General features: G+C 19.9%; 1 protein-coding gene across 1 annotated transcript in view; it reads right to left on the bottom strand.

Annotated features, from left to right (window-relative positions):
* The window catches only part of LOC117169585 (cullin-2), a 66,728-nt gene that overhangs the window by 36,474 nt on the left and 6,137 nt on the right, over positions 1-24,117 (bottom strand). The window contains exons 2-4 of the mRNA XM_033356025.1: positions 17,009-17,214; positions 6,231-6,729; positions 3,317-3,496 (exon numbers count right to left, since the gene is read on the bottom strand). Of these exons, the coding sequence (XP_033211916.1) occupies positions 3,317-3,496; positions 6,231-6,729; positions 17,009-17,127 (798 nt within the window). The 5' untranslated portion in view covers positions 17,128-17,214. The remainder of the gene's footprint in view (positions 1-3,316; positions 3,497-6,230; positions 6,730-17,008; positions 17,215-24,117) is intronic.

Below are 24,117 nucleotides of genomic sequence, written 5' to 3' on the forward strand. Positions count from 1 at the left end.
TTTCCAACTATTTAGTTAAAAATTTATGTATTTTCTTAAAAATTATTTTTTTTATTAGAAAATTAATAGGTAAAATTTATTGTATTTTTCTTAAATCGTCTTATTTTTTTAATTAATCTTCTTGGTTAAAAATTCATGTTTTTCATTGAAATTATCTGGTTAAAAATTAATCTAATTTGTTGAAAATTTGTCTTTATTCTCACAAAATTTAAACTTTGTTAAAAAAAATTCTTTTTAGTTGAAAATTCAACGTTTTGATAAAAATGTATACATTGTGTTGAAAAATCTTATTTTCGGGAAATTCGTTGAAAAATCATCTATTTGATTGAGAATGATTCTAATTTTTTTTAAATTAGTCTTTTTTGTAGAAAATTAGTTGAAAATTGCAATATTTCATTAAAAATGTATTCATTTTGTTGAAACATCTCATTCTTTGGTAGAAAATTAATCTTCTCGGGTAAAAGTTCCAAGATTTTTGTTTAAATTCCTTCAATTTTTTTAGACAATTAATCTTCTTCGTCAAAAAATAATTTTTCTTTGACTTGACATTTCCAATTATTTGATTTAAAATTTATGTATTTTCTTGAAAATTCGTCTTTTTTCTTAGAATATTAATCTTTTTGGTTAAAAATTAATATTTTTGTGGAAAAATGGTATTTTTTGTAGAAAATTAATCTTCTTGGTTCAAAATTCAAATATTTAATTAAAAATGTATTTATTTTCATGAAAAATTTCATTTTTTGGCAGAAAATTAATTTTCTCGGTTAGAAATTTCTGTATTTTGTTGGAAATTCATCTTTTTTTCTTAAAAAATTAATCTTCTCAGTTGGTGATTCAACTATATTTGGTTGAGAATTAATCTACTTTGTTAACAATTTTTTTTGTAAAAAATTAATCTTCTTGGTTGAAAATTTCTGTATTTTGTTGAGAATTATTCTACTTTTTTTTAGTTGATCTTTTTGGTTGGAAATTCATGTATTTTATTCAAAATTCCTCTTTTTTTATACAAAATTAATCTTCTTTGTTAAAAATTAATATTTTTATTGAAAATTTGTCTTTCTTGTAGAAAATTAATCTCCTTCGTTGAAAATTCAAATATTTAATTAAAAATGTATTCATTTTGTTGCAAAATTTCATTCTTTGGTAGAAAATTAATTTTCTTGGTTAAACGTTTGTGTATTTTCCTGAAAATTCGTCTTTTTTCTTTAAAAATTAATCTTATCGGTTAAAAATTAATATGTTTGTCGAAAAATTGTATTTTTTTTTGAAAATTAATCTTCTTGGATGAAAATTCAAATATTTAATTACACATTTCTGTATTTTGTTGGAAATTCGTATTTTTTCTTACAAAATTAATTTTCTTGATTCGAAGATCTTTTTTTTTCAATTAAAAATTCAACTATTTGGTTAAAAATGATTCTATTTTGTTAAAAATTAAACAATTCTGTATCGAAATGTCTAGTTACATTGATGATCCAACGTAGGATTCAAATATTTTTTTACGAATTCGAATTTTTTGTAAAAAATTAATCATCTTGGTTAAAAATTTCTAGATTTTTTTAAATCCCCTCTGTTTTTCAGACAATTAATCTTCTTCGTGAAAAAAATAATCCTTTTTTGATTTAAAATTTCCAACTATTTGGTTTAAATTTATTATTTTTGTTGAAAAACGGTATTTTTGGTGGAAAATTCATCTTCTTAGTTGAAAATTCCAATATATGGTTGAAAATGTATTTTTTTTTTTTAAATTCATTTTCTGGTAGAAAATTAATCTTCTTAGTTAAAAACGTCTGCATTTGGTTTAAAATTCGCTTTTTTTTTTTAGAAAATTCATCTTTCTGGTTAAAAATTTTTGTATATTTCTGAAAGTCTTCATGGTTAAAAATTACTCTTTTTTGACTTAAAAATTCAAAAATTTGGTTGAAAATTAAACTATTTTGTTTAGAAGTATCCTTTTCGGATGAGGATTCAACTATTTTGTTGAAAATACGTATATTTTTGTTTAATTCAACTTATTTCGATTAAAAATTAAAATATGGTTTTGTTGAAATTTCGTTGAGAATTCGTCTTTCGGGTAAAAATGAGTCTACTTTGTAAAAGATTCAACAATTTTATTGAAGTCTTTTTTTTGTATGTTTTTTTTTAAGAAAATACAAATATACGGTTTAAAATTCATGTATTTTTTTGAAAATTCGCCTTTTTTCGTTGAAAATAATCTTCTTGTTAAAAAACTAATTTTTTTCTAGTTGAAAATTCAACTATTTTCTTAAAAATGAGTCAACTTTGTCGAAAATTCGTCTTTTTTGTAGAAAATGAATTTTCATGGTAGCAAATTCAACTATTTGGTTAAAAATTCATCCTTTTTAATAAAAAATTAATCTTCTACAATAAAAATAAATCTCTTTTTACTTTAAAATTCAAGTATTTGGTTGAAAATTCATTTTAGTTGCAAACTTATTTTCGTGGTTTTAAATTGAACTATTTTGTTGAAAAATTGCTGTTTTCTGTATAAAAAAATTTATTTTCAAACTGAAAAACTATAAATTTAATTTCACGTTGGGAGTTTAGTTGAATTTCCTTTAAAAATTAATCTTCTAATTCAAAAATAAATAATTTTTTAACTTGAAAATTCAACTATTTCGTGAACAATTCGTCTTTTCGGAAGAAAATTCAAATATATGGTTTAAAATTCATGTCGTTTTTTGAAAATTCGCCTTTTTTCTATGAAAATTAATATTCCTAGTTAAAAATTAATCTTTTTTTGACTTAAAAATTCAACTATTTGGTAGAAATTTAGTCAACTTTGTCGAAAATTCGTTTTTTTTTGTTGTAGAAAATGAATCTTCATGGTAGAAAATATCAACTATTAAATTTTTCGTTGAGAATTCATGCATTTTGGGGAAAAATGAGTCTACTTTAGTAGAAAATTCAACAATTTGTTTAAAAAGTTCTTTTTTTGTTTGAAGAATCTTCATTTTAGTTAAAAATTTATCTTCGTCATTTTTAATTTAATTTTTTTTTTTTAATCGTTGTTATCCGTATAAAAATTTTATTCTCAATCTGAAAATTTGCAAAATCATGTTTTCAAGTTGAATGTTCAGTTGAAAATTCAATTACTTCATAAAAAAAATTATCTTCTTTATTTGAAAAATACTTCGTTGAAAATTCATCTGTTTTGGAGAAAATTTATCCTCTGCAGCTAGAAAATTAATTTTCTTGGTCGATTTTGTTCGCATTTTTCTTGAAAAAATCGCAAAAAATTGTATTTAAAAAAAAACCGAGCCCTGAATATTAAATAAATAATAATTTGAATTACCTTAGGCACCGAACTTGTGTGAAGAAATTTATGAACTCTTAATTCCTCCTGACTGAATCTCCAAGTGACTCTTTCCATATATCGAGTCACGTCCGATTGTTGTAACAATTCTGAAGCTTCCCTAGAATAAAATTCTCCACTCGCTTCTAAAAAGGGACCTTCGAAAATTTCCTGATACATCTAAAAAAATTTTATATTATTCTATATTATTAAATATAAACAAAAAAATAGGCGGAACGAAATTCTCGATAATTTCGCACCCCTTGTTGTATTTATTAACTCAAAATATAATAATTTGAAAATAATAATAAAAAAAATAATGATAAATAATAATAAAATTTATTTCTCAATGTTTCGAAACATTTTGGATTAAAAAAATTAACTGTAAATGTTCTTTAATATTGGAAATTAATTATATTCTTTAAATTTTGCTACGCTACTGCTTTGTAAAACTCTGTAAAATAAATATTAAATTTCTTAGAAATATTGTCGATACTTTATCGACATAAATAAAATCTTCAAAAATATTTTTGGAATTTCGCAGGAATCTAGGAAAATTATAATTTTCCTAAAATTTTTTTCATTCTCGACTGTGAAATCTTTTTTTTTTTATTAAGAATTCTCTTCTCTGGATGGAAAAATTCATCTCTTTGGTTGAAAATCTTTTCTAGAAAATAGTAATAGTAATTGTAATTGTAATAAAAAAATAGTAATAGTAATTGTTTTTTTTTTTCTTAAAAACAAATGTGGATTCGAAAGTTGAACTATATTCCTTGTTTAAAGATTCTAATGGAATTTTTTAGTTTGGAAAATAATTAATAAAAACCTGTTTTTTTCAAGGATTTAACTTTTTTTAAATTCATATTTATAGTTGAAAATTTAAGTATTTTGTTCATTTTTCTTGGATTAAAAATGATTTTTTTTAAAGTGAAAATGTAAATATTCAATTTTCAGTTGCAAATATACCTTCAATTATTTTTTTAACTTAAAATTTTTTAAATAAACTATTTGCTTGAAAATTTATCATTTTGGCTCAAACATTAAATTATTTTGTTAAAAATTCGTATTTTTTAATCAAAAATTTAACAATTCACTTTAATTTGTGTTTTAACTTTAAACCTTTTAAACAAACAATTTCTTTTTAATTTGTCATTTTTGTTCAAAAGTTAAATTATTTGGTTAAAAATTATTATTTTTTAATCGAAAATTTAATAATTCACTTTGATTATTTTTTTTAACTTTAAATCTTTTAAATAAACGTTTTTTGTAATTTATCATTTTTGCTCAAAAATGTAATTATTTGGTTAAAAATCCATATTTTTCAATCGAAAATTTAACAGTTAAATCTTGATTTTTTTTAACTTTAATATTTTTAAATATACTATTTTTTTAATTTGTCATTGTTGCTCAAAAATTTAATTATTTGGTTAAAAGTCGTACTCTTCAATCGAAAATTTAACTAATTGATTTTAGTTAACTGCTTTAACTTTAACTTTTTAAATTTAAGTATTTTCTTGAAGATTCATCATTTTTGCTCCAAAATTCAATAATTTTGTACAAAATTCTTATTTTTTAAATTAAAATTTAACTATTCACTTCAATTAACTTTTTTTCTTCAATTTCAATTGTTTACCTTTAAATTTAAATATTTATTTTCAAAATTTATCATTTTTGCTCAAATATTTAATTATTTTTTGGAAAATTCGTATATTTAAATTAAAATTTAACTATTTACTTTAATTATTTTTTTTAGTTTAACTATTTTCTTGAAAATTTATCGTTAAACTGTAATTATTTTGTTACAAATTCGTATTTTCCAATCGAAAATTTAACAATTCAATTTAATATATTTTTTTAACTTTAAATATTTTATATATACTATTAATTGAATTTGTCATTTTTGCTAAAAAATTTAATTATTTGGTTAAAAGTAGTATTTTTCAATCGAAAATTTAATAATTCACTTTAATTTTTCTTTACACTATTTTCTTGAAAATTGATCACTATTGCTCAAAAATGTAATTTTTTTTTAAATTCCTATTTTTCAATCGAGAATTTAACAATTCACTTTAATTTTTTTTTACTATATTCATTTAAATTTATCATTTTTGCTCAAAAATGTAATCATTTGATTAAAAATTCGTATTTTTCAATCGAAAATTTAATAATTCAATTTAGTTTTACTTACACTAATTTCTTAAAAATTTATCACTGTTGCTCAAAAATGTAATTATTTGATTAAAAATTCGTATTTTTCAATAGGAAATTTAACAATCCACTTTAATTTTTTTTTACTATTTTCCTTAAAATTTATCATTTTTGCTCAAAAATGTAATTATTTGGTTAACAATTCGTATTTTTCAATCAAAATTTAACTATTCACTCGAATTAACTTTTTAAATTTAAATTTAACTTTTTCAATTGAACTACTTTCTAGAAAATTTCTAATTTTTGCTCAAAATTTAATTATTTGGTTAAAAATTCGTATTTTTCAATCGAAAATTTAACAATTCACTTTAATTTTTTTTTACTATTTTATTGAAAATTCATCATTTTTTCTCAAAAATCTAACTATTTGCTTTAATAAAATTCGTATTTTTCAAAGGAAAATTTAACAATTTACTTTAATTTTTTTTAAAACTATTTTCTTGAAAATTTATCATTTTTTCTCAAAAATTTAATTATTTGCTTCAAAATTCGTATTTTTCAATCGGAAATTTAACAATTCACCTTGATTTTTTTTTAACTTAAAACTTTTTAAATTTAACTATTTTCTTGAAAAATTTATAATTTTTGCTGAAAAAATGTAATAATTATTTTGTTTTAAAAAAAAATCGCACAATTCTTAATTGTAAAAAAAACTACCAAAAACATAAAATAGTAAATATATATATATATAAATATATAGACTAACATCCAATTCTCCCTTCCTTTTGTACTTTTTCACCGTGACAAAACTCTGAATGACCTCGCAAATGACATCGTTTGTCGTTGGTTGAGCCTCGCCAAGTCTGTCGGCATGAATCCCCTCTAAGAGGAGCGAGACAAGTTGATTTTTCAGGGGCGAAATCATTCGCTTCTCCCAGATGTCGAGGCCCAATTCCCCAATTTCCATCTGCTCCTGATACTCGGTCACTGTTCCGAGAGCCGTCCCGTAAATAATTTCCGCCTCGGTCAGTCTTTGCTTCTTGATGTGCTGCTGGTTTAGGTATAAGTACAGTTGATGGAGATAATTAATTCCCTGAGAATACTCCCGCCAGGCGTGATGGTAGGCCTGCAGCAGGCCAATTTCGCCTTGCGCCAGCACCTTCGTCAATAATTGTGACACGTGCGAGTCCAAAAATTGCTTCGTCTCATTGTAAAGACGATCGGCGTGCGGCTCCGGATAAGCCACACATAAGGAATAAACGTCACTGGAACGAAAACGAACAAAAAATCAAAATTTTTCATTTTATTCACTGCGAAAAACGTTTGCGAACCGGGGAAATGACATCGGGAATTTTTTTTTCGGTCAAAACGCTGATCCTGGTTACAATTTCAGTTATAAAATACGCGTTTTTAACAAGATAATTACACTTTTCACTAATATTAATCAATTTTCAACCAAAAACATGGATTTTCAGTAAAAAATGGAATAATTACATTTCCAGTTTAAAAAATTAAATTTTAAGAACAATAAAAACGAAGTTAAACAAAATTAATTTCTAACAAAAATATAAATTTTTAACTAAAAATATGACTTTTCTGCCAAAAAAAAATACAAATCTGTGAGAATGTTTCATTTAAAAAATTAATTTTTAACTAATAAAGCTAAGTCTTTAATCGAAAATTGAACAGTTCATGTTTCAGTAAAAAAAAAGTACATTTTTTTTAACAAAATAATTAAATTTTTGAACAAAAATGTTAAATTTTCAAGAAAATAGTTAAATTTAAAGTTAAAAAGTTAATTAAAGTAAATAGTTAAATTTTAATTTAAAAAATACGAATTTTTAACAAAATAATGGAATTTTTCAGCAGAAATTATAAATTTTCAAAATAAATAGTTAAATTTGAATCTAAAAAAAATCAATTAAAGTGAATAGTTAAATTTTCAGTTAAAAACAAAATTTTGAACAGCAATAAAAAACAAATTTTCAACTAAAATAAAAATTATAACCAAAAATATGACTTTCATATCAAAAAAGACGAATCTGCAAGAATTTTGAATTTAAAAAATTAATTTTTAATTAAAAAATGCGAATTTCTAAGCAAATAATTAAATTTTTGAGCAAAAATGGTAAATTTTCAAGTAAATAGTTTATTTAAAAATCTTAAAGTTAAAAAAAAATAATTAAAGTGAATTTTTTAATTTACGATTGAGAAATATGAAGTTTTAACCAAATAATTACAGTTTTGAGAAAAAATTATAAATTTTCAACAAAAAAAAATAGTTAAATTTAAATTTAAGAAACTACTTAAAGTGAATAGTTAAATTTTAATGTAAAAAATACGAATTTTTTAACCAAATAATTGAATTTTTGTGCAAAAATTATGAATTTTCAAAACAAATAGTTAAATTTAAAGTTTGAAAAATCAATTAAAGTGAAAAGTTAAATTTTCAGTTAAAAACAACATTTTTAACATCAATAAAAACAAATTTCTAACTAATATAAAAATTTAAACTAAAAAAATGACTTTTCTATCAAAAAATACGAATCTGCAAAAATGTTTCATTGAAAAAATTCATTTGTAATTAAAAAATGCGAATATTTAAACAAATAATTACATTTTTGAGCAATTTTCAAGTAAATAGTTTATTTAAAAATCTTAAAGTTAAAAAAATAATAATTAAAGTGAATTGTTAAATTTTCGATTAAGAAATACGAATTTTTAACCAAAAAATTAAATTTTGAGCAGAAATGATAAATTTCTAAGAAAATAGTTTATTTAAAAAATTTAAAGCTCAACAAAATTAAAGTGAATGGCTAAATTTTCGATTGAAAAATACCAATTTTTAATCAAATAATTACATTTTTGAGAAAAAATAATAAATTTTCAAAAAAATAGTTAAATTTAAAAAAGTTAAATTTAAAAAATGATAAATTTTCAAAACAATTAGTTAAATTTAAAAAAGTTTAAAAAGTTAAAAAAGTTAAAAGAAGTTCATTAAAGTGAATAGTTAAATTTTAATTTAAAAAATACGAATTTTTAACAAAATAATGGAATTTTTTAGCAAAAATGATAAATTTTCCAAACAAATAGTTAAATTTAAAATTAAAAAAATCAATTAAAGTGAATAGTTAAATTTTCAGTTAAAAACAACATTTTTTAACAGTAATAAGAAACAAATTTGTAACTAAAATACAAATTTTAACCAAAGAAATTACTTTTATACCAGAAAAGACGATTCCGCAAGAATGTTTCATTAAAAAAATTCATTTTTAATTAAAAAATACGAATTTTTAACATAATAAATAAAAATTTTCACCAAAAATAATAATCTTTCAACCGGAAACATGAATTTTTGGTCGAGAATCGATTTTTAACAAAAATAAAAACAAATTTTAAAAAAAGTATGAATTTCTATCTAAAATAGAAATTTTTATCCAAAAATATGAATTGAAAAATTGAAAATTTAAACAGTTAATTTTTCAGTAAAAAATTCATTTTTAACTTAAAAGCACGACTTTGTTAATTTAAAGTTAACGTTTAAAAGTTTAATTATTGTAAATAGTTAACTATCAGTTAAAAAACATAATTTTTAACAAAAATAAGAAACAAATTTCGAACTAAAATAAAAATTTCTAACCAAAAATATTACTTTTTACCAAGAATGAGAAATTTTCAACCAAAAACATGAATTTTGCGTAAAGAATAGAATAATTACATTTCTAGTTGAAAAAATTTTTTTTTTAAGAACGATAAAAAAACCAATTTTTAACTAAAATATGAATTTTTGAGTAAAAATATGAATTCACAACTAAAAATAGGAATTTTCTACCAAAAAGATAAGTTTAAAATAAATTAAATCTATTTTTAACTAATAAAGCTAAGTTTTTTATCAAAAAATTAATAGTTAATGTTTCAGTAAAAAAAGAATATTTTTTTGATTGAAAAGTACGATTTTTTAACAAAATAATTAAATTTTTGAACAAAAATGATAAATTTTCAAGAAAATAGTTAAATTAAGAAAATTTAATTTAAACGAGTTAATTAAAGTTAATAGTTAAATTTTAATTTTAAAAATATGAATTTTTAATCAAATAATTAAATTTTCGAGCAAAAATGATAAATTTTCCAAATAAATAGTTGAATTTAGAGTTAAAAAATTGAAATTAAAGAAGAAAAGTTCATTTAAGTGAATAGTTAAATTTTAATTTGAAAAATACGAATTTTGAACAAAGTTATAAAATTTTTGCAAAAAAGTGGCAAATTTTCAAGAAAACAGTTAAATTTAAAGTTAAAAAGTTAATAAAAGTGAATAGTAAAATTTTCGATTGAAAAATACGATTTTTAACCAAATAATTAAATTTTTGAGCAAAAATGATAAATTGTCAAAACAAATAGTTATATTTAAAAAGTTAAAATTAAAGAAAAAAACATAGTAATTTAAGTAAATAGTTAAATTTTAATTTGAACAAAATACAAATTTTGAACAAAATAATTAAATTTTTGAGCAAAAATGATAAATTTTCAAAAAAATAGTTAAATTTAAAGATAAAGTTAAATTTAAAATAAATTAAAGTAAATAATTAAATTTTCAGTTCATTTTTAACATAAAAAAAAATTTTTAAATCTGTAACATCAATAAAAACAAATTTCTAACTAAAATAAAAATTTTAAACAAAAAATGACTTTTCCACCAAAAAAGACGAATCTGGAAGAATGTTTCATTAAAAAAATTACTTTTTAATTAAGAACTAGGAATTTTTAACAAAATAATTAAATTTTTCACTAAAAATAATCAATTTTCAACCAAAAACATGTATTTTGAGTAAACAATGGAAGTTACATTTTTAGTTTTAAAAAAAATTAATTTTTAACAATAATAAAAACGTATTTAAAAAAAAATTATTTTTCTAATTAAATACAAATTTTTAAACAAAAATATGAATTGAAAAATTGAAAATTGAACAGTTAATGTTTCAGTAAAAAAATTCAGTTTTGAAAATTTATCATTTTGACTCAAAAATTTAATTATTTTGTTAAAAATTCGTATTTTTTAACTAAAAATTTAACTTCAGTTTAATTAACTTTTTTAACTTTCATTATTAATTTAACTATTTTCTTGAAAATTTCTCATATTTTGCTCAAATAGTTCATTATTTTGTTAAATCATATGTTGTATCGAAAATTTAACTGTTCACTTTAATTAACTTTTTAACTTTAAATTTAACGATTTTCTTGAAAATTTGTCATTTTTTATCAAAAATTTATTAAGAATTTTGTTCAAAATTCGTATTTTTTAAATTAAAAATTAACTATTCATTTTAATTAACTTTTTGTCTTTAGTTTTAACTTTTTAACGTTTAATTTAACTATTTATTTTAAAAATTTATAATTTTAGCTCAAAACTTTAATTATTTTGATAAAAATTCGTATTTTTCAATTAAAATTTAACTATTCATTTGAATTAACTTTTTAAATTCAACTTTTTTAATTTAACTATTTTCTTGAAAATTTCTCATTTTTGCTCAAAAACGTAATTATTTTGTTAAAAATTCGTATTTTTCAATCGAAAATTTAACCATTCACTTTAATTATTTTTTTTTAATTTCCATTTTTTAAATAAACTATTTTCTTAAAAATTATTAAAAATGTCTTAAATTCCTGAAAATGTTTTTAACTGACACGAATTTTTCTCAAAATTTTCAAATATCATTCCAAAATTAAAAAAATTACTAAATACAAAATATTTCTTAAATTTACCCGATTTTTGTTCGTTTTTATTTTGCAATCTTACATTTTGCTTTAAAATCTTCTAAACTATTTTTAGAAATTTTAGGAAATCATTGGTTATGTTTAGAAACCTTTTTCAATTTTCTCTTGAAGTTCATTTTTCAAAATAAACAATTATAAAAAATTTTCAAACGAATGTAAGAAAACTTTTTTTTTTAATGTTGTTAGACCTTCTAAACTTTTTAATTTCTAAAAATTATTCAAATTTTTATTGCATTTTTTTATTTATCATGCAAAATTTTAAGCAAATTGCCTTAAAATCTTTCCGATTCTTCTTTGAATATTTCTTAAATCATCTAAAATTATACATTTTTAACCAAAAATATGACTTTTCTATCAAAAAAGACGAATCTTCAAGAATTTTTCATTAAAAAAGTTAATTTTAAATAAAAAATTCTAATTTTTAACAAAATAATTAAATTTTTCACCAAAAATGATTAATTTTCTACCAAAGACATTAATTTTTAGTAAACAGTGGATTATTTACATTTTTAGTTTAAAAAAATTAATTTTTAACAATAAAAACAAATTTAAAAAAAAATAATTTCTAACTAAAATATAAATTTTTAACCAAAAACATGAATTTTCTACCAAAAAAGACGAATCTGCAAGAAATTAAAAATATTTTCAAGCAATAAAGCTAAGCTTTCAATCAAAAATTGAATAGCTAATGTTTCAGTAAAAAAATCATTTTTCATTGAAAAGTACGATTTTTTAACAAAATAGTTAAATTTTTGAGCAAAAATGATAAATTTTCAAAATAAATAGTTAAGTTTAAATTAGAAAAATTAAGATGAAAGAAAAAAGTTAATTTAAGTGAAAAGTTCAATTTTCAGTTAAAAAATACGAATTTTTAACAACAAAATTAAATTTTTGACCAAAAACTATAAATATTCAACCAAAAAATGAATTTACAGTAAAGAATGGAATAGTTAAATTTTTAGTTTAAGAAAATTAATTTTGAACATCAATAAGAAAGAATTTAAAAAAAATTAATTTCTAACTGAAATATAAATTTTTAACCAAAAATATGAGTTGAAAAATTGAAAATTTGAACAGTTAATGTTTCAGTAAAAAAATCAGTTTTAACTGAAAAGCACGATTCTTTTTTAACAAAATAATTAAATTTCTGAGAAAAAATTATTAATTTTCAAGAAAATAGTTAAATAAAAAAAGTTACAGTTAAAGTTGAAAAAGTTAATTTACGTGTAAAGTTGAATTTTCAGTTAAAAAATACGAATTTTTAACCAAATAATTCAATTTTTCACCAAAAATTATAAGTATTTGACCAAAAAAATGAAATTTGAGTAAAGAATTCAAATCTTTGAATTTTTTTCTTTCTTTTTTAACATTTTTTTATTTTTGTTGAAAATTCAAATTTTTCTGTAGAAATTTAATTTTTTGGTTCAAAACTGTATTATTTAGTTCTAAATTCAACTATTTTGTTAAACATCATCCATTTTGGTTCAAAATGCAACTGATTTTTTTTAATTTGTCTTTTTGGCTTGAAAATTGAATATTTTAAACAATTTTTTATTTTTTAACTAAAGAATTTTTATTTTTATTCAAAATTCAAATCTTTCTGTAGAAATTTTGGCTTTTTGGTTAAGAATGTATTATTTGGTTCAAAATTTTATTATTTTGTTAAAAATGATCCTTTTTGGTTAAAAATTCAACTGCTTTTTTTATTTTGTTATTTAAAGAATTTTATTGTAATTTAAAATTCAAATCCTTCTGGAGAATTTTAACCTTTTTGTTTAAAAATTTTATTATGGAGTTCAAAATTAAATTATTTTGTTAAAAATTCAACTTTTTTTTTAATTTGTCTTTTTGGATTGAAAATATAAAAATTCGTTTAACTTTTGTCTTTCTTCACTAAGGAATTTTATTTTTATTGAAAATTGAAATCTTTCTGTAGAAATTTAATCTTTTTAATTAAAAATTGTTTTATTTAGTTCCAAATTTAATTATTTTGTTAAAAATTATCCTTTTTAGTTCACAATTTAACTGATTTTTTTTTAAATTTGTCTTTTTGTCCTGAAATCTTAATATTTTGTTTAAAAAAATTCTTTTTTCACCTTAAGAATTTTATTTTGATTCAAAATTCAAATCTTTCTGTAGCAATAAAATTTTTTTGGTTAAAAACTGTATTATTTTATTCAAAATTTTATTATTTTGTTAAAAATCATCCTTTTTGGTTCAAAATTCACCTGATTTTGTTAAATTTTTCTTTTTGGCTTGAAAATTTAATAATTTTTCTTTTTTAATAAAGAATTTATTTTGATTCAAAATTCAAATATTTTTGTAGAAAAAAAATCTTTTTGTTAGAAAATGTATTATTTAATCCATAATTTTATTATTTTGCTAAAAATGCAACTGATTTTTTTTTTAATTTTGTATTTTTGGCTTGAAAATTTATTTTTTATTTCTTAACTAACGAGTTTTATTTTGATTCAAAATTCAAATCTTTCTGTAGAAATTTAATTTTTTTGGTTAAAAATTGTATTATTTGATTCAAAATTTTATTATTTTGTTAAAAATCAACCTTTTTGATTCAAAATTCACCTGATATTTCTAAATTTGTTTTTTGTCCGGATAATTCAATAATTTGACTAAATTTTTTATTTCTTATTTAAAGAATTTTTTTGTCATTGAAACTTCAAACGTTTCTTTAGAAATTTAATCTTCTTGGTTGAAATTTTTAATGTTTGGTTCGAAATTTTATTATTTTACTATTATTTAACTATTTTCTTTAAAAATATCTTTTTCTGTTCAAAATTCAACTGCTTTTTTTTTATTTTGTTTTTTGTCCTGAAAATGTAATAATTTAATTAAATTTTTTATTTCTTACTTAAAGAAGTTTATTGTCATTGAAAATTCAAATATTTCTTTAGAAATCTAATCTTCTTGGTTAAAATTTGCATTATTTCGTTCGAAATTTAAGTATTTTGTTAAAAATTATCTTTTGTGGTCAACAATTCAACTGCCTTTTTTCAATTTATCTTTTTCTTTTGAAAATTGAATAATTTATTTAAATTTTGTCTTTCTTGGATAAAAATATTATTTTGATTGAAAATTGAAATTCATCTGCATAAATTACATTTTTTTAATAAAAAATTGTATTATTTGGTTCAAAATTTAATCATTTTGAAAAAAATTATTCTTATTCGTTGAAATTTCAACTCTTTTTTCGTCTTTTTGTATTGAAAAAATTAATTATCTGCTTTAATTTCTTTCTTGACTAACGAATTTTATTATTATTAAAAATTCAACTTTTTCTGTGGAAATTTCATTTTTTTAATTAAAAATTATTCTTTTTCCTTAAAACTGTTTTTTATTTGTCTTTTTGACTTGAAAATTTTAATAATTTGTTTAAATTTTTTCTTTCTTGCTAACGAATTTTATTTTTATTAGAAAATTCAAATCTTTCTGTAGAAATTCCATCTTTTCGATTAAAAATTGTATTATTTAATTAAAAACTATCCTTTTTCGTGAAAAATGTTTTTTTTTTGGTTTGTCTTTTTGATTTAAAAAATTTTAAATAGTTAAAAATTTGTCTTTCTTGACTAAAGAATTTAATTTGGATTGAAAATTCAAATCTTGCTGTAGGAGTTTCATCAGTTTGGTTCGAAATTATCCGTTCTCGTTCAAACTATTTTTTTATTTGTCTTTTTGTTTTGAAAAATTCAATATTAAAAAAAAAAAATCTTGCCTAACGAATTTCATTTTGATCGAAAATTAAAATCTTGATGTAGAAATTTCATCTTTTGGGTAAACAATTAATCTTTTTAGATTGAAATTTAACTTTTTATTAAATATTATTAAAAATTAACTACAAGATTTATTTTAAATGTTATTATTTTCTCTATAAATGATTCAAATTAATAATTTGTAAAAAATTTCTTTCTTAGCTAAGGAATTTTATTTTGATTGAAAATTCAAATCTTTCTGTAGAAATATAATTTTTTTGGTTAAAAATTGTATTATTTGGTTCAAAATTTAATTATTTTGTTACAAATTATCCTTTTTGATTTAAAATTTAACTCTTTCTATAGAAATTGCATTTTTTGGGTTACAAATGCAACTGTCTTGTTAAAAACTGATCTGATTAGATTAAAAATTAACTTTTTGTAAAATAATATTATAACTAAAAATAAATGTATTTAAAATTCATCACTGTTGGTGAAAAAAAACAATTTAATTTAATAATTCCTTTAAATTTTATCTCTCTTGACTAAAGAATTTTATTTATATTGAAAATTCAACTCTTACTATCAAGATTTTACTTTTTTTGTTAAAAATTGTATTATTTGCTTCAAAATTTAATTATATTGATCAAAATCATTCTTTTTCATCGAAGTTTTCACATTTTTTTATCTTTTTGGCTTGAAAAATTGAATAATTTGTTAAAATTTTTTCTTTATTGATTAAAGAATTTTATTTTGATTGGAATTTCAACTTTTTCTATAAAAATTTCATCTTTCTGGTTAAAAATTGTATTTTTTGGTTCAAGATTTAATTATTTTGTTAAAAATTATCCTTTTTTATTAACAATTAAACTTTTTTTATTTTATCATTTTGACCTGCAAATTTAAGAATTAATTAAAAATTTTTTTCTTAAATGACAAATTTTATTTTTAATTGAAAATTCAAATATTTCTGTAGAGCTTTAATATTTTTGGTAAAAAGTTTAACTGTCTCGTTCAATATTAATCAGTTCAGATTGAAAGTTAACTTTTTATCAAAAATTATTAAAAAATTTTGGTTGAAAGTTCTAGGATTTGGTTAAAAAATCATCTACTTTATTGAAAATTTGTCCTCTTTGTTTAAACATCAATATTTTTTCGTTGGAGATTCAAGTTTTTAAAAATAAAATTAAAATATTCAAAATTCAACTGATTTTTTTTAATTTGTCTTTTTGGCTTGAAAATTTAATATTTTTTAAAACTTTTTTCTTCTTTGATTAAATAATTTTATCTTGATTCAAAATTCAAATCTTTTTGTAGAAATTTTGGCTTTTTGTTTGAAAATTGCATCGTTTGATTCAAAATTTTATTATTTTGTTAAAAATGATCCTTTTTGGTTCCAAATTTAACTGATTTTTTTTTTAATTTGTCTTTTTGTCTTAAAAATTTTTCAATTTTTTTTCTTTTTTGACTAAAGAATTTTATTTTGATTAAAAATTCAAATTTTCTGTAGAAACTTAATCTTTTCAGTTAAAAACTGTATTATTATTTGCTTCAAAATTTAATTATTCTGTTCAAAATCATTCTTTTTCGTTTAAGTTTCCAGTTTTCTTGGTCTTTTTAGCTTGAAAAATTCAATAATTTTTTCTTTCTTGATTAAAGAATTCAAATTTTTCTGTACAAATTTCATCTTTTTGGTTAAAAATTGTATTATTTGGATCAAAATTTAATTATTTTGTTAAAAATTATTCTTTTTTATTAACAATTAAACTTTTTTTATTTTATCATTTTGACCTGAAAATTTACTCATTTAATTAAATTTTTTTCCTAACTGACAAATTTTATTTTTCAATAAAAAATTCAAATATTTCTGTAGAACTTTAAACTTTTTGTTTAAAAATTCTAGAATGATCTAGAAACCCTGTAAAAAAAGGAGGAAAAAGGGTCCAAATTCGCAATTTTAACCCTTTTTCAATTTTAGGGAGGGGGGGGGGGGTAAAAAAGGGGAAATACTGTAATACCTGCAGAATTAAATAATTTAAATTAAAAACAATAAATATTTTCTTACCTAAATCTATCGTTCCATATGGCTCGAGGGACATGGTCAAGAGTTATAACTTCCTTGACGGTTTTTTGCAAAAGGTCCCAAGTTTCAATAAAATCGACTCTCTTCGGTTTAAGAGACATTCTGATCTTTTAGCACTGCCTACCCGACAGTCTAAACTTAACTTTTATTTAACTACAAAATCTTGATATTCTGGAATAAGTTTTCACCTGGAACAGAGAGCGATAAAAAAATATTAAATATAGAAAGAAAAAATGTAAAAAAAATTAGATTTTAAAATATATATTTTCGATTTGTCCGAATTCTTCGAAATTCTTTTGAATTAATTTTAAATCTATTGATTTTTTTTTTTTTTTTTTTAATTCAATACAGTCCTTTAAATTGATTTTAATTCTTCTAAATCCCTCTCAATTCTAATATATTAGAAGATTGTATCCTTTCTTCAGAAAAAAAACTAATATAAAATATAATAATATAATATTTTTAATAATTTTATTATTTAGCCAAATCGAGAGATATTAAGTAAAATTAAAAGTTGTATTTGACATGAGCATAAATAACTTTGTCAAATATTAATCAAAATTTGTAATTTTGCAACAAATAAATTACCATTTTAAAGTAATTTCACTGTATTGTTTAAATTGAAATAATTATTTTTGTAAACAAAAACTTACTCAAAATGTTAACCCAATTGTTGAACTTTAAATCAAAACATGAAAATTTTTACCAAGAAAGACAAACCTTCATTAAAATAGATTAATTGTGAATAAAATAGTTCAATTTTGAATCAAAAATATGAATTTTCAATCAAGAAGATTCAATGTTTATCAAAGAAGATACATTTTTAACAAAAACTCGAATAGTTAGATTTTCTGTAAAAAAAATTAATGCTCAATAAAAAAATAATTTTTAGTCAAAGCAATTAATTTTCAACCCAAAAGATTAATTTTTAAACAAAAAAATTTATTTTTAACTAAAATAATTATTCTTTAACCAAAAAAATGAATTAACCACATGACATTTTTTTAACTCGAAATTTAACTCTTCCACTTTCTTATCGAAAATTTATCTTTTTTTTATAGAAACTTAATCTTCTTAGTTGAAAATTCATCTGTTGAGTTGAAAAATTGAACCTATTTGGTGGAAGATTCATTACTTTAGTTAAAAATTTAATTTTGCGCGTAAAAATTTAACTAATTTTTCAAAAATTCGTTTTTTTAATCGGAATTGAATTTTTTTAACTCAAAATTTAATTATTCCACATTTGGTTTAACATTTATCTTCTTCAGTTGAAAATTCAGTTATTTGTGTAAAAATTAATTTTTTTTTTTTAATCGAAAATAAATTTTTTTTATTAACAATTTAAGTGTTCTATTTTTTGTCGAAAACTGATCTTTTTTGTTAAATATTCATCTATTTTATTGAAAATCAGTAATTTTTTGGTTAGAAATTTCATCTTTTGCGTTGAAAATTTAACTATTCTGTTAAAAAATAATTCATTTGTTAAAGATTCATTTTTTTCGTTAAAAATTATTTCTTTACTTAGTAATTGAACTATTTCGCTTAAAATTAATTTTTTTGCTTAAAATGTAAGTATTTATTTTTTTATTACATAATTGATTTTTTTTAGTTTAAAATTCACTTCTCGTCTTTTTTTTCGGATAAAAAGTCAATTATTTTTATAGAAAATGTACATTTTCTGGTTGTAAATTCAATTTTTTTTGTCAATATTTTTTCACTTTTTAGTTTGAAAATTGGCCTTTTTCGGAGTCTTATCAATTTTGGTTAATTACTTTACTGTTAAAAATTAAATTTTAGGACTCTTTTGCATTATTTTCAATTCTATTGAATTTACCTGAATTTTTTAGAATTCCTTGAATTCGTTTCAAGTCATTTATTTTTTTATTGAAATTTGCATAATTCTTTGGATTCATCTGAATTCTTTCAAATTCTGCTAAATTCATTTCAATTCTACTGAATTCAATTGAACTTTTGTTCCATCTTTGGAATCTTTTAAATCCAATCTTGAATTCTTCAGAATGAAACTCTTCGGAATTCAACTAATTTTTTTTTTTAAATTCTTTATATTATTTTACAGCCAATTTAATTCTTCTGAATTCATTTGATTTATACTCAATTTAATTAAAATTTTGTTCATTCTTGAAATTCTCTTGAATTTTTAGTATTTTTTTATTGTTCGAATTTTTGTGAATTACCTTGCTTTTTATAAATTAATTTTCATTTTTTCGATTCTTTTGAAGCCAACTGAATTTGTCTGAATTAATTTTAATTCTATTAAATTCAAGTGATTGTTTGTTAATTCTTTGCAATCGTTTGAAGACAATTTATTTCTATCAAACTAAAATTCAAAAATTTTTTTAATCATCTGAATGCTGTCAAATTCTTCTGAATTCATCTTAATTCTAGTTGATTTTAGTTCATTCTGAAAAATCTCATTAAACCACCTAAATTCTTTTAAATTTTCTTTAACTCTTCTACATTAATAAAAAATTTTATTTTTAATAATATTTTAGGTTGAATGAATCCTCTGAATTCTTTAAAATTTTCCAGCATTTTTTTTCAATTTCTGTGAATCATCTTGATTTTTCTAAATTCGTGAGAATTTTTTCATTCTTTGGAAGCCAATTGAATTCATTTTTAATAAATTTCAATTCTTTACAAAAAAAAACTCTTCGAAATTCAACTAAATTTAAAAAAAGTATTCTTTTGAAGTCACTTTAATTTTTCAGAATTTATTTTAATTCTTCTTAACTGAATTTTTCTTAATTCTTTGATTCCTTAAAAAATTATGGGATTCTTTCAATTCTTCTGAACTTATTTCAGTTTTAATGAATTTTACTGTTTTTTTAATTCTTTAAAATTCACTTGATTTCTTTCGAATCCCATTTTTTGGATTCCATTTAATTCAAAAGAAATCTTTTGATCTTTCGTGGATTCATTTGAATTTCGTCTAATTCCCTTGCATTCTTTAATTCTTTGCATGCTTATAAATTTATTTTAACTCTTTTGAATTCATGAAAATTCTGTTGAATTAAATTTAATATTTGTTAATACTTTTAAAATCATTTCAATTTTACTGAATTCCCTTGAATTCCTTTTGATTGCATTTTTTATTAAATCTTTGGATAGTCTGCAATTTAGTTATTTTTTTGGATTCAACTAAATTACATTAAATTTATCTGGGCTATTTTTTATTCTATTAAATTTAATTTAATTCTTGTTCATTCTTTGTATTTCTTTCAATTATTTTGAAATTTTCTTAATTCTTTAAATTCTTCTTAATTAATTTTAATTTTACTGAATTTTTCGAGTTTTACTTGAATTTTGTTTGATAACATTGATTTTTTTTTAAATTTTTTGGATTTTTTTAATTCATTGGAGTTTTATCAATTTACTTGTACTCTTCTAAAATAATTTAAATTAATTTAAATATTCCAGTTAATTTAATTTAGATTTTGTTACTTCTTGGAATTTTCTTAAACTCTTTCTAAGTCATTTCGATTTTACTGAATTCAAGTCAATTCTTGTTAATAATTTGAATTTTTTTGAAATTTTCTTAATTCTTTGGATTCTTCTGAATTGATTTCAATTGTACTGAATTTAACTGAATTTGTATTACCTCTTTCTATAACTTTCTATTCACTTGAATTCTCTTAAATTTTGAAGAATTCTTTAAAATTAAATTTTTTGAATTTTTCGGTTGCGGTTTAATTTTTTTTAATACCCTTGCATTAATTTCATTTTTTTAGATTTTTATAAATTCTCTTGAACTCCTTTAAAATCATTTCAATTCTACTGAATACAATTTATTTTTTTTAATGCTTAGAATTGAATTAATCCCACGGAAATCTTTAGAATTCCCTGGAACTACATTTTTTATATTAATTTCTTGGATTCTTATAAATTTTTATGAAAGTTTGTAAATTTTTTGGATTTATCCAAATTCTATTTCCTTCTTCTAAATTTGTTTCTATTCTACTGAATTCAATTCTTTAGATTCATTCTTTGTATTCCTTTGAATTCTTTTCAAATTTAGTTAATTTTTTGGATTTGTCTCAATTTCAATTGTACTGAATTAAATTAAATTTTTAATAATGATTTCGATTGTTTTTAATTGAATTTAATTATTTTAAATTAAGATGAAATCTTTAGAATTAAAAAATAACCTAATTTTTCGGAGTTGTTTGAACTTTGTTTGACAACGTTAAATTTTTAATTTTTTGGATTCTTATTAATTCACGTGGACAATTTAAAAATTATTTTAATCTTATTGAATTCAAATTAATCTTTGTTAATATTTAGGATTGAATGACTCCCCCGGAATTCTTTAGAATTAAATTTTATTGTAATTAATTTAATTCATGTTCATTCTTTGGATTCCTTTGAATTCTTTCGAAAGTTCTAATTTTTTTATTCTTCTCAATTCATTTAAATTGTACTAAATACAAAAGTTTTTTGTAACTATTTCGATTTTTTCAATTCCCTTGAGTTCTCCTCAATTTTGACGAATTTTTCAAAATTATTTCTCATTTTTCGGGTTTTATTTGAATTTTTTTAATACCCTTGATTTTTTTTTAATTCCTTGGGTTCTTATAAATTGACTTGAACTCTTTTTTAATTATTTCAATTCTGCTAAATTCAAATTAATTTTTGTTAATATTTAAGATTGCATGAATCCCCCTGAATTCTTTAAAATTCCATTGAACTAAATTTTTATTAATTCTTTGAATACGTTTCAATTCTACTGAATTTACTGGAATTTTGTTAATTTGTTGGATTCGCTCTTTCTATGGATTATTTTGAATTCTTTTTAATTTTTTTTCTCAATCACTTGAATTCAATGGGTATAATTTTGAATTCATTTAAATTATTTAGAAATCCCTTGAACTGAATTTTTGTTAATTCCTTGAATTTTTCAAAATTCATTTTAAACCTACTGAATTTAATTTAAATTTTTAGAATTTTTGAAATATTTTTAATCCAGCTGAATTCTACTATCTTCTGAATCGTTTCAATTCAACTTAATTCAATTTAATTCTTGTTAATATTTAGAATTTAATGAATCCTCCTGAATTCTTTAGAATTTTGAATTTTTTATATAATTTTAAATTCATTTAAATTCTTTAGAAATCCCTTTACCTGAACTCTTCGGATTCTTTTGAATTTATTTGAATTATTTTTAATTTTTTCCAATTCTTTGCAATTTTTACTCTCTGAATTTCTTGAATTTATTTGAATTCTCGAATTCAAGTGTGGGTATGAAAAATTGAAAATTAAGTTACAAATTGATGCTAAAATGTTCGTCAATTTAGAATTTTAATTATTTCAAAGTACTCGAGATGGGGTTCATCAAACGAAAATTCTAAAGAATTTTATCATCTGCGTTTAACGAAGTTTAAAAATAAAAATTGAAAACACATGCCATCAAAGCCACTTATAATTCAGATTGAACTTTTTCTTTTTTCGGGTCTTGGCATTATAATCCATTTTCTTTGGCAAATGGCTTTTCTCTTTTTTTTCTTCTCGCGTCTACTTGAAATCGAGAATGATTTGCGAGCCAGGTCAAGGTCACTATCGATAAAAATGAGACAAAATATATTCAAACGAGACCATTGATTACATAATTCTCCTTTTTTCAGAGAGTTTAATCATTTTTTTAATTTACGAATTCAAAATTTCAATTCTCCTGAATTTTTTAAGTATTTAAAGAAAATTATTTTAAACATCCTAACATTCAATATTAAAAAGTTTACATGCTTCACAATTTATTTTCTTATCAAATGAATAAACGATTAAAAAAGAGCTTAATTTTAATTTATCAATCTGTTTATTCTACAAATTTGATTTACGAAAATAATGTCTCGCCTTTTAATACATTTAAAATAAAATTTGTATTTTTTTTTGTTATCAACATGACCTACTTAATCGAAGACAAAAATTCACGTGAATTTCAGAATTCGCAAAAAAATTTCGCGGTCATTGAATGCCAAAAATTCGAACTCTTTTCATGAAATTTTTTTTATCTGAAGTAATCAAAAGTAATCTTCAAACTTTTAAATTGAACAATTTTAAATTGAAAATTAAAAACGAAATACAAATGTGATTATTATCAATTTATTAATTTACAGTTATTTAAAAATGTTAAATTTTGAAGGAATCTAAAATACTTTTGTAAAATCAATTATTATTATTTTATTTTTAACGTTAAAATATTTAAACTGTTTAATTTTGAAGAAATTTAAAATTCGTAAAATCAAATTTTAATATTCAAATATCTCCACTTTTAACGAAAAATATGTAAAATGATTAATTTTGAAGGAATTAAACATTGTTTTGTAAAATCAATTATTATTATTATTTAACTTTTAACGTTAAAATCTTTAAACTGTTTAATTATGAAGAAATTTAAAATTGTCTCGTACAATCAATTTGTAATACACGAACAGCAGTTTAATTTTTAATGTTAAAAATCTGTAAATTGTTTAAAATTGAAGAAATTAGCGATTCAATTTTAAACGTTAAAATCTTTAAATTGTTTAATTTTGAAGATATTTAAATTTGTTTGAAAAATAAACTTTTATTATTTAAATTTTAACGTTAAAACCTTTTAATTGTTTAATTTTGAAGGAATTCAAATTTGTTTTGTAAAATCATTATTCAATTTTTAACGTTAAAATCTGTAAATTGTTAAGGTTTCAAAAAAATTGAAATTTTCTTGTAAATACATTTAATATTCTATTTTTAATATCCAAAAAACAGTTTAATTTTTATCTTTAAAATCTATAAATTGTTTACTTTTCAAAAAATTCATAATTGTCTTGTAAAATCTATATTGTTTCTTTTTTAACGTTAAAATCTGTAAATTGTGTGGTTCAAAAAAAAATTCAAAATTGTAAAATCTATTATTTTTCAATTTCTAACATTAAAATCTTAAAATTTTTTTAATTATGAAGAAATTTAAAATTGTCTCGTACATTAAATTTAAAAAACTTAAACAACTATTTATTTTTTAACGTTAAAATCAGTAAATTGCTTAAATTTTTAACGTTAAAATGTTTAAAATGTTTAATTTTGAAGGAATTCAAAATTGT

This window comes from Belonocnema kinseyi, chromosome 1 (genome assembly GCF_010883055.1).
Source record: "Belonocnema kinseyi isolate 2016_QV_RU_SX_M_011 chromosome 1, B_treatae_v1, whole genome shotgun sequence".
Classification (NCBI taxonomy): Eukaryota; Metazoa; Arthropoda; class Insecta; order Hymenoptera; family Cynipidae; genus Belonocnema; species Belonocnema kinseyi.